This window comes from Montipora capricornis, unplaced genomic scaffold (assembly GCF_036669925.1).
Source record: "Montipora capricornis isolate CH-2021 unplaced genomic scaffold, ASM3666992v2 scaffold_455, whole genome shotgun sequence".
Lineage (NCBI taxonomy): Eukaryota > Metazoa > Cnidaria > Anthozoa > Scleractinia > Acroporidae > Montipora > Montipora capricornis.
In genome coordinates, this window is record NW_027180190.1 from 195,001 (window position 1) to 207,500 (window position 12,500).

The following is a 12,500-nucleotide window of genomic DNA, read 5'->3' on the forward strand; positions in this document are numbered from 1 at the left end:
GTATCAGAACTCACATTTCCTTAGTATCATCAAATGTGTTGTTTTATGCTCACAGTCTAGATTGAGCTTTCATTTCTAACAGAAGCCATACAGTGTTTCCAACTGCAATAGTTACAATGTACCCCAACTTCTTTGTTTAATCCATATTCAGTTCTTACTATTTGAGGTAACATTCAGTGCATAAAACTGGCTTTGCCAAATTTGGTGAGTTAATAAATGGCAGCAGCAAGTGATTTATTCGATAAGCATGGCACCATTCTTGACGACAGCCTTCGTGTGAAATTTGAGAAGTATACTGTAGAAACGTGGATTCGTATGAATAACAATATGTTCACTTTTATGAAATTCATGCAAAAACTAATTTCAGAGTGATAAAATCTGCTTTGAAGAAGCCTTTAAGACTTGGTTATGATATGAGCCGAGGTCTACATCAATAACTCAGCCACTTAAATCAATAAATGTTTATCAAGGCTTTTCATTAGTTTGACAACAAATTATAATTTAGCTGAAGATTTCCTCATTTTCATTTAATTACATTGTGATAGTACAGTGAGATTTATCTCAGATAGATCAGTCAAAAATGAGTAACTGAAATTTGACAATTTGGTGGAGGAAAGACAGCAGTGATTCAATGCTGATACTACTGTTTCTTTATTTGTGGTGTTACAGTCTGTGTCTTTAATTCTTTAATGAGTTTACTCCTAAAACAGCAAAAACTATACTAGGAGTTTAAAAGCAAAATATACGTACAAATAAAATTAAATATAAGTATATATATATATATATATATATATATATATATATATATATATATATATATATATATAAAATGGTAAAATAGGGAAATAGTACAATTATGTATACATATAAATAGCATTATTCGAACGATTTAATGGCTGCAAGAGCAACACACTTAAAATTATTTTTATTTACATCATCATCAATGGGTAGATTGTTCCATGTTACTATCGTCCTTGGATAAAAGGAATACTTATAAACATTATTTAAAACACTAATTTGCTGAAAAGGATGACTATTCGGTAACCTAGTAGCTCTTTTGATTTCTTGCACCTCGGGAGGAAAGCTAATACCAACATGTCCCTTTAGGATCTTATAGAACATGCTAGCTTGGAAGAAGAGTCGACGAGCTTCAAGAGAATCCCAACCAAGTTGTTCAATCATTGGAGTGACATGACTAAAGCGAGAGTAGTCACTAAGTACAAATCTTGCTGCACGATGTTGAACCATCTCAAGTTGATAAATATTGTGTTTGGTGTGAGGGTTCCACACACAACATGCATATTCAAGCTTAGGACGTACCAACGTGCGGTATGCTGTTTCTTTCACTTTTAGGTCACATCCGCTCAGGATACGACGCAGTAGCCCAAGCGTGGAATTTGCCTTTTTGCAAATGTTATTAACATGCTCATTCCAGCAAAGATTTTCTGTCACTGTGATTCCGAGGTATTTTGCTGAGGGAACTCTAGAGATAAGCTGACCATCCACAGAATATTGAAAAACAATCGGGGTTTTCTTGCAAGTTATTCCAAGATGATAACATTTCTTAACATTGAAATGTAATTGCCAAATATTTGACCAAGATGATAATTGCTTAAGATCATCTTGAAGAGTCCAACAATCTTGTGCATCATAGATTTCTCTGTAAAGGATACAATCATCAGCGAAGAGACGTAGGCTTGACTTGACAGATGATGGGATATGGTTAATATATAACAAAAATAGGACGGGGCCCAAAACTGAGCCCTGTGGAACCCCAGAAAGGACTGGCTTTGAAGAGGACTGCGTACCATTTATTAAGACTGATTGTGAACGATTTGACAGAAAGGCTTTGATCCACATAAGCATATTTCCTCTAATGCCATAGTAGCCAAGCTTTAGTAGCAGTCTTTGATGAGGAACTGAATCAAATGCTTTAGAAAAGTCAAGCAGCATAACATCAGTTTGACTACGGCTATTGATTGACTTTGCCCAGTCATGCAACGCTGATATCAGTTGTGTTTCACAAGAGAACTGCTGCCTAAAGCCATGCTGCTCATTAATCAAGATGTTGTTGCCAGACAAGTGTTTAGCCATGTGGCTGAGAACAATATGTTCCATGACTTTGCAGCAGATGGAAGTCAGAGAAATCGGACGATAGTTAGACGGATCTGATTTATTTTCTCTCTTGAAGACTGCAGTAACAAGGGCTTTCGACCAGTCCGACGGTACAACACCAAGATCAAATGACTGTTGGAAGATAAAGGCGAGCCACGTAGACGCCGATTGTGAGATCTCCTTGAGCACTCTTGCGGGTAAATTATCGGGCCCACAAGCCTTGTAGGGATTCAATTTAGCTAACTGTTTAGCGACTCTATCGGGCGAAAACAGCAGATCTGCAATCGGGCAAAAAGGTGACGGGCTCATTTGAGGTAGAGGCAACCGCTCCTGAGTAAAAACTGAAAAGAAATAAGAGTTGAGAGTTTCTGCTTTATTTTTGTCTGTGATACTCATCCCATCCTCCGTTTTAAGTGGAGAAATTCCAAGGTTTTCAGATTTACTATACTTAACATAGGACCAGAACTTTTTGGGGTTGCCAGTCAAGCTGTCTCCTATAACGTCGTTAAGGTAACGGTTATGAGATTCTTTAATCAGCTTTGCCACTTGATTTCGTTGGCTCTTAAAAGCATTCCAGTGTTGTTGATTTTTAGAGCGAATAGCTTTCCTGTGGAGGCGATCCTTTCTGCGCATCTCTCTTTTAATCATGGGAGTAATCCACGGCAGCTTGTACTTTGGCTTTGAAGATTTTTGAGGAACATACTGAGAGTTATGGCCCTGTTGCTTGTAATTTCTTTAGTTGTGCAGAGTGAGTGTTTAATTTTGCTTTAAGTAACTGATTTAGTATCCATACTATAGTATCCAAGAAGCATCTGTAGTTCTGATATGGTAATGGGGTAGTTGCTGTAGTGATGAGAGTATCCACATAATAATTTCCTGCTTGTAGTGTCCACAGTCTTGTTATTAAATCATCCTGAAGAGACTGCAGTGAGTCAATGCTGATAGTACTGCAAAGTGTCAGGTTATAATTCTCATAGTTGTGATTACTGACGTTTTACAGAGTGATTGTAGTGTTGTTCTTATATAAGTGACTTCTGTTCTGAAAAAGTGATTGCAGTATTCATACTTTATGTATCTGTAGTATCCTGTAGTTTCTGTAATGATGGGAGTTTCCACAATCTTTACTTGCACTTTTGATGGGGTGTGTTATTTTCACATAGCTAATGTAGTGTTCTATCTATCAGCAAAGGGCATGCTCCAGTTAATTGTAATGATGGCAATGATTGTCGTCAGATGCCAGTTGGTAACCAATTTCTCCTGCAATAGAGAACATGAGGTAATTAGTACAAAAAGTGCTTGCAAAACATTTTCTTAATAGATGTTGCTTCAACTAAGAACTGCCAGTTGTATTGATCTGCTTTGAATTCTTACTTTTACCCAGCAAAGTCTGGGCAAAAGAAGAAATTCAAGCCCAATATTACTACGTACCTTTAAGGGCAGGGTCCCCAGCACGGAAAGCGAAGGATGTCATTAGACATCATGGGTATCGGTTTTGCACATGGCTATGTATATTAAATAGCTTTTTTTGTGCTAGTCAGAATTACTTTATATGGATATCTTTAAAAAGGATAGCATTTTTTACCTACAGACTGGAGCTCTTTGTTATGACGCAGTATTGTAATTTTTGGCAGACAGCTTCTCTATGCAATCTGTATCTTGCAGAATTTTTTTACTATGGGCATAATTGAATCTAGAGGATGAGCTATTATTCAGCCAAATTTATGTTGTTGTTTTAATAGTTGAGCTAAATCAAAACATCTTATAAATCCCCAAAAAAAATAAACAAATGGCAAATGCCATTATTTTCTTTTTTCAACAGGCTTTTAGATATTAGAAAACTCAATTTATGCCATGTCTACATTAAGAAGTAATACATAGTATAAATAGGCCATATAGGTAAGAAAACTCGCCAAAAATATTCAATGTTAATATTGACTTGTGAAATAACCGATTTGAGATTATGTCAAACAGGAATAGTCCTTTTGCAAGATACAGTTCAGTGATCACTGAACTTGACGTAAATTATCCAGAGCCTCGGTTTGACTACAAATTTACATGCGATCAATTTGCATCACAAGTACATTTGTAGTCAGACCGAGGCTCTCAACAGTTCAGGTCAGGTTCAGTGATCAGTCAACTGTATCTTGGAAAAGGCCTACTGTAGTAAGCAGGCTATAGCCATAGTAGTCATACAAAAATAACGAGGCTGATAAGGAAATAAATATTGGTTTATGGTCACTATTGTACGACTCAAGTGTACCTGCAGACTGAACAAGTTGTGGGATATTTGTGTAAATATGATCTATCTGAGTATGGTAATCAGTAGTACATTGGTTTATTAACTGAGTGTATCTTCTCTCATCTATCAAGCATTTTGTTAGAGCCTTTTGTTCTCCCGACACTTTCATGAGATTGATATTGAAACCACCAAGAATTACAGCTGGAACTAATGGTTTTGACAATTTTGAATCATGAAGATAAATAAGGGCATCAATCAACTTTGAAACTGTGACATTAGTGCCTAAACGATAGATACCAATAATGTGCAGATTAGGAATTGGATGGTTGATTACCATTATTGTAATTTCTACATTATTGACATTGAACCTGTAGGGAATTTCTGAACATTTGATATTATTCTTAATGTATACAGCAGTTCCATAGCATGTTCCGGTATCACATTGTTATCTGTTTTCATTCAAATCTAGAATATGCAGTCTAGAACTGTTTCTTACTCGGCTCAATCCAACGTAATGCATGTGCTCTCCTGTGGACAGTGGAAAGTCAACAACTGCTTCATCTAAAGTGTCTCCTTGGCATCGATGAATAGTTTTGGCAGCAGCAGGTCTTAGTGGAAATTATCTTCGAAGAATTTAAATTTGATTTTTCATATTGATTCTGAATTGCCTTGTTACTTCTAAGATTGGAGTCCAGTTTTTATTTAAGTTTGTTTTGTACAAATGTGCATTTTCTCTGCGCTGTTTTTTTCCAATGTCAAAAAGTGGAAATGACACCCAAATAATGCTTGGTCTGCTTGAATTTTCAACTCTGTAGTCAGTTGTCTCTATGACACACTCTGCTCCATTAGTCAATCCATCAGCTACATCAATATTAGTAGTTAAGTCATATTTTGCCTTTGTTGCTACTGGCAATACTGAAAAAAGACCCATAGTCTTTGTAGGATCATCTGGGATCTTATTTTTCTTTTGTGTCTTTAAATCATCAGAGATACCCCATACTACAATATGAATGGCTGTGACCTGAGCTTTATCTCCAACAGAAAGGTAATATAGTGTACTGTTGTGAGCATTAACTGAAGCATCAGTGGTAAATAGATGTGTCATATTCATAGGGTAACTTTCTTCCCCAGGTTTTACATTAATTCTTCTTTCTTTCAAAACGTCCAAATCAGCATCTGTATGGTTTCCCTCTCTCAAGCGATTAAGTGGTTCTGCAAATTGTCTGTCAGCTCAAAGAGGGGCTTTAACTGGAAAAGATCACCTACAGTAATCAGGGACACTCCACCAAATGGCTCCTTGGTACCCATAATTTGTTGCAACCTCAAATTCAAAAAGTTGAACATACCACTTCCAACCATAGAGATTTCATCTATGAAAATTACCTTTAAATTTCTTAGTTGGGTCCTAATAGTATTTAGTCTATCACTATCCAGAGCACAATATTCAAAGCCTCTATTGACAGGTATCTTAAATGCAGATTGTAATGTATTTCCTTTTATATTGAAGGCTGCTTTACCAGTAGGGGCTGCTTTGACAACTTTTACATCATCTGGATTTTCACCTGGAATGCTATTCAGATATCTGATCAGAGCTTCATACAATGCATTAGTGACAGTCGATTTACCAACCCCTGCACCACCAGACAAAAACAGCCTGAGAGGATTGTCACTAGTCTTAACCGAGTGAAGGACATGATAAAGAAATTGTCTTTGTTTTTCATTTAAAGATTGCACAAGTTTACGATATTGCTCATCAGAAATCCGTCTGATAACAAGGTCTTCCTCATCATTGCTCCTTGGGAAAATACCCATATCATCAAGCAAATCATAGTGACTATGCTGCTGATGTTTGCCAGGATCAAAGCAACCAAACAATTCACTAGGTTTACTTTTGTTTGCACAGTCTTGTTTATTTATGTGCTCTGCATTTGGTGCAATGTTGTCAAAGCTGTCATAGTCCCTATCATTGATATCACGCATTGCTTTATCTAGCATTTCTGAATGGTATTCATACTGTTGAAAGCGTTCTTGGTAAGTTTGACAGTCCTTTATTAAATCTGTGTTTTCCTTTCTCCATGGCATATAAAGCATAAGCTGCTCTCTATAATAGTTTTCTGGGTCTTTATCTTCGTGATACCGGACAGATCGGATAATTTTAGGCTTTTTTCTTTTTACTAGTTTCATACCTCCTTTCAGTTTGTATTCATTTGATTCAAATTCAGACTCAGTAACATCAATATTTAGATCATCATCTGAATTCTCATGACAATCGGTTTCTGGCACAAAGCCATCGACAGAATCTACTGCTTCCTTGTTACTAACCACATTATCAGCATGTTCATCCTTAACACAGTTAAACCACGAAACAAAGTCAGCAAGGCACAAATTATCCAGCTGCTTTGGTCTCCTTTGATAGCTCTTTATGATGTTGTCAGATTCTATGTCAGGTGAATTGTCAGGCAGCCCTTTTAGTTTATCCAATTTCTTTGACAAGAAAGTTCTTTCGTCTGGAGGTGAAGTGCTAATAAACTGAAACTCACGGGAGGCCCTTCTCATTGGAATTTGTAACACAAGATAAACAGCCTCCCGAGCACTAATTTCAACTGCATTAAGAAATTTGTTTCCAATGTGTCTTACTCTATTTGTAATATTTTTATTCCCAGATTTAGCTTCCTCTGATGCTTTTTCTAGACGTCTGCTCATACCTCGCTGGCCCTTTGTAATAATATATGACAATATGTATGTAGCACATGCATAAGGATCTAAGACAAATTGTATGTCCATGTTAGCTCTCCAGGCTTTGAGTAAATCGGTGTTGTAACTATTTATCCTTATTTCTGATGGAGTTCGTTTCAACAATGTGTCACGTTTTAAGGTGAATAGGTGAATCTTACAGCCAAGATATAGTTTTTTTCAGTTAACTGCAACCTTTGTAAAAAAATCCTCAAAAGATATATCATTGCCATATTTCGTGTTATCTAGAAGCTCTTTAATTTTTTTCAGCATTTGCTTTTATATTGTTAGTTTGTTCTTCATCAAATGAAGACTCATCAAGCGGTTTTAAGATCATTGTCCTTGGGATTGGTGGCAATGGAAAGTTAAATCTGCATTTCTTATGACCTACTTTCTTGCATGTTTTGGCATGCCTGTGCATCTGTAAGTTGATAAGATCTTCCATTTCTGTTGAACTGTCTAGCTTCTGACAAGTGATGTATCTATCAACAAAGGTCACAATTTCTTCGTTTAAATTTTTTTGATACTGTGGTGCCATTTTTACCCAAAATAAACCATGAATGTGTGGGCTTCCTCTTTGCTGAAATTCTACTCTGTAAAAATAATCAGCTATTTCTCCAATTGGCTGAACATCATTTTTGATAACATCACGAATAAACAACTGGACCATGTGTTCAAAATTTCTTGCACAAGTCATAGGGTCTTTTTGTATGAGATCTGATTTTTGTTTCATTTCATCATCACTGTAATCTTTTTTCTCAACAATTCTACCTACTACTTTTAGCAGGTGACTCCACTTGGTCTCAGCAGCTGAAAAAGAGCAAAACCATGTTGGATTTCCCAGTTGACGAATCATAGCAAACAAGTCCTTTTTGCACTTTTCAAAATAAGGTGGTGATCCTCTAAGATTTTTTAACACTCTGCAGCCTTCATCAAGGTGAAAAAGCTTATTAAGACTGTCTTCAGACTTCAATTCACCAGCTGTGTACTTTCTCAGAGATATGCAAGCACTATCTTGAATTTGCTTGATTTGTAATTTTTTTAGCTTATAAAATATGTTTGGGACTGAATTGGCTGCTCTTCTATCTTGACACCTTAACTCCCGTTTGGCAACTGTACTGTAGGAAACTGGCACTTTTCTTTCATTGTTCTCACATCTTTGCTTTCCACAGAGTATTGAAGGAAATGACAGGTATTCAGAATCTTTATCCATAAATACACCTAATGGTTTATTTCCTTCTCCTGGTGCAAAACTGCTAATTTTGTCTCCATTAGCTGCTATATCAGGTTCCTGTAATAATGTATCTGTAACCCCTGAAGGGCGTTCCTCAACTTCACACCAGTCATCAACATCATCATCTCTTTCACTGCACACTGTTTTATCAGCATCGCTAGAGGAAGATGTATTCACTGTGATATTATTGTTATTTTGTATATTAACATTTTCAGCCAATTCTGCCATTCCGTTAGTTTGCAAAGTCCCACTGGAAGGGTCAGAATCCTCAACAAATTTATTCCATTCATCACAGACATTTCACTGCAAGTTTATTTTATCAACCTAAGCATTTTGCACTACGATGCCTTCTTTTTTGAACAAATCACTTGTTTCCACAAGATACTTGGCCCTCTTCTAGTGGTGACAAATTCAATACCTCTGGTTTTTTAGGAAACATCATTTTGTTGGCTTTTGAACTGGGCAACTTGCCTTTTTTGAATTTTGCATCCCAAGTACTACAAATCCATTCAGTATCTTCAACACTTTTGAGTCCAGTGGCACACAACTTAACAATATCTTGTGACCATGCAACATACTTCTTCAAATCACATTTTACTACAGATGTCCTGGACCACACTGAATATTTTGATGAAAGGAATTTATCATGGAAGCTACCCCTTTATTACTTTTTGTCTGTATTTGTAACCAATTACTGTCATCAGATATGGGCGCCGACATATTTTGTGCATTTTGAAATGATTCAGCAGCTTCAACAGATTTATTTTAATTTCTAATTGTGCTTCTAAGTCTACAATGCCTTCTTAGTTCCCTTATGTGTTCTGGGTTCTCTGCTTTTCGTTTCTGAAAAGACTGTTTGCCGAGCTGTCTTATGTGTTCTGTGTTTTCAGCTTTTCTTTTTAGCATAGACTGCTTGTTGATTTCTCTTATGTGTTCTGGATTCTCTGCTTTTCGTTTCTGAAAAGACTGTTTGCCGAGTTGTCTTATGTGTTCTGTGTTTTCAGCTTTCTTTTTAGTATAGACTGCTTGTTGATTTCTCTTATGTGCTCTGGATTCTCTGCTTTTCGTTTCTGAAAAGACTGCCTGTTAATTTCCCTTATGTGTTCCAGGTTCTCAGCTCTTTGTCGTTTACAGGATCCCTTACACGATCTGCATTTGCCATTGTCCTTTTTGAAGCACTTTCGTTCCTTTTCTCCGCTTCAATCTTCTTGTATCGATTTTCACACATTTTTTGCTTCTCTTTATTTCTAAAATATGGATCACTTCTTCTCTTTCTCATGTACTCTTTCATGTGGGCTTTGTGTTTTTCTTTTTGATCAGTTATGTCATATCAATTTTGTTCTTGTTTGATATTTGGAAAACTTGTTTCTGTGCAGTACACACATAATGGGCTTCACCAATATGCCCAATGTAGATGCTGGCACATTCACCTGTCACAGATTGTACAATGGTAACAGGAGCAAATAATGCTATTGATTCAGCAATATGAATTCTTAAACTTAGACAGTTGGCTACTGCTTGGATAATAAGTGCATCAGGCCATGTTCCCTCACATGACATATTGTTCAAATATTCATGCCAAGAGTGGCCAGTATTACTTTCTATAAACTGTTCGGGGTTATGCAATAAATGGTGAATACCAAGGCTGCGTACCTGATAATGATTGTTTGGAGTGCCATACAGCTCATGTGATACAGCTCGAAAAAAGCAATCTCCACCACCCCCAACATCTAGTGGAATCCTGCCTAACTGAGATAATCTAGTTTCTAATAAAGAGACGGAATGTAAGGGTTGTTATGGATTTCTTCTCTTATCTAATTGTCCTTGATTTGTTTCTACTTCTCCACTCAATGAAATAATTATATTATAAATGTATTTTTTCACCTGTTGGTGCTGTGTGATTTTGAATTCACTTGCAACATCATATACACGAAACAAAGGAGGTGTTTTAGTTCTCTTCGCACATATACTACAAAAGCATAGTGGTCCTGGATTAAACGATATCATTACCAAGTCGTATTAGTTCAGAAATATAAAATCGATAAAGATAAATCTGCGTAAGCCATAGGCGATTCCACTGCATCATCTTGAAACGACTGACAACTAATTTTAAGACAAGTCGAATCCACAGCGAATTGAAATTCGTTGCACGGATGATTCGACAGTGGTTTGTTGTGTATATGAGTGTTTCCTATTAATTATTTTGTCAGAAAGAACGACAGAAAACATCAACTTCTTACCTGAAGTCGTAAACTCCTCTCCTGCCGTCGCTGAATAAAAATGGCTGATCTACGGTGTGCTTTGTCATGTGACTTGAGACGAACATTTTCCATATCAAGACCGAGCATATAGATTACTAAATACCTGTGACACAAGTTTATCGTGAATTCAAAAGATACTTGGAACACTGTTCTTCTAGGACTTTTAAGACTTTAAGTTCATAATTCGATGGAAAATTCAGAACGTCCCCTAAAAATAATGAAATAAGAGCATAGGGTAGGATTCGCACTTGGGACATGTGCACTTAGCACTTCCGTTCCAGAACGTTCGTACACCAATTCGGCCGTCCGAACGAAAGGCAAAATTCAACAGCCCATTGATTGAGTGTACGAGTGATCGAGTGAGCATCTGAAGTCCCCCTCACTATGCCTCATTGAGACTTCGTCATCAATGAGGTAAAAATGCCTATGTAGACGTGCAGGCAGTTCCTCAAGTGCTCTGTTATTTACAAGCCTCTTAACCATTTCTGACAAATCACAGTCAAGTGAAACAGAGGAATGTTTCCCTGAATCACTATGTCCATATTTTGTACAAGATTTCTTGTTCCTTTTTCAGCACGACAAATTCAAGATACAGATCGCTCATTAAAATTTGGCCCCAAGTTCTTAATCGCTTGCTTCACGTAGTTGTTGCTGTGTTCCTGGTCAAGGTCAAGAGCTATGTTTTTACCCTATCCTCCACCATTATTAACAGTTCCGTTCCACAAAAATCGTTCAGCATCTCTAGGGGAAAGTAGGACAAAGGTAAAAAAGAACTGATATAGGCTCTCCAGGGTATATTTTGTGCTTTGCTGACCATCTGCTTTACAACAAACCAGCAATAATTTGTATTGTCTCATAAGTCTCGGACCATCACCCTTGGAAACAGCATCCACGAAGTTTAGAAAAAAACCCATCTGTCAGTAGAGCACAATTGTAATTAAATATGTCATCGGAGGCCTTTGCCTTCTTAGTGCTTTCCATGTCAGGCTTCTCTGAAGTGATAAGCAAATTTGTGCTTTCTTCAATAACAGGAGGTGCTTTATGGGTAAGTTCATGTTTTCTTCGCCTCTTTCCATCAAATTTAAATGAAAATGGACAGCCTTGAAATCTACATGGGAAGCGACCATCATCAGTCAGTTCTTGCCCATTTATGATCTCTTTTTTTTCCTGTGTTGTGAGTATGTCATTGATCATGGTGCTGAGGCCATCTACTTTGAATACAATCTTGTCCACAACAATGCCAGCAGCTTCATGGGGAATGTCAAGTCTTTTTAGCTTAGAGAGTGAAGAGATATCTTCGGTGATGGTAAAACATGTCAGTGTAATGTTTTTGTGTTCCAAACCAAGAGCATTCATGGCTGCCACAACAACTCGTGATTTCAAAATGAGTAGGAAAAAGTCTCTATCTGCACGGTAGTTGGAATGTGGATTATGGGTAACGTTACGTCAGTTAATCAGAGATATGTCTGAATGCAATGTACATTGATGAACATCAGATTTAGATGAGTAGAAGCGGCGATAGATTAACTAAGAAAAAATGAAAATAAAGAATTAGGAAAGTAAATAGTTTGGTTTTTTTTTGCATTTAAAGGACATCTGTATGACTTAATAGGGTCTTTGTTTGAACCTCTGCATTTGTACTTGAAAATGTGTTGTGGTGCCGTCCAATAATAATAATAACAATAATTTGTATAGCGCAAATTCCATACAATGTTCAAATGCACTTCACAATAAAATAACACAGTTCAAAAATTGGATACAATAATTAATACAACTATTAAAATAAAGTAAAATAAAATAAAATACTGCAAACAAATACTAATTTACAGTAATATCGCGCCTAGGTTATGATAAAAATGCTAATCGCAAAAGGTGAGTTTTTAACTTTGATTTAAAAATATCCAACGACCTGCCATGT

The 12,500-nt window shown here is 36.7% G+C and overlaps 1 protein-coding gene across 1 annotated transcript; it reads right to left on the bottom strand.

The window, feature by feature from the left end:
- Window positions 1-5,548: 5,548 nt before the first annotated feature.
- Window positions 5,549-7,138, bottom strand: LOC138036048 (uncharacterized). The gene is made up of 2 exons (XM_068882419.1): window positions 6,492-7,138; window positions 5,549-6,302 (listed from the first exon to the last, which is right to left on the bottom strand). The coding sequence occupies exons 1-2, from the start codon at window positions 7,136-7,138 to the stop codon at window positions 5,549-5,551; spliced, it is 1,401 nt and encodes a 466-aa protein (XP_068738520.1).
- Window positions 7,139-12,500: the final 5,362 nt, after the last annotated feature.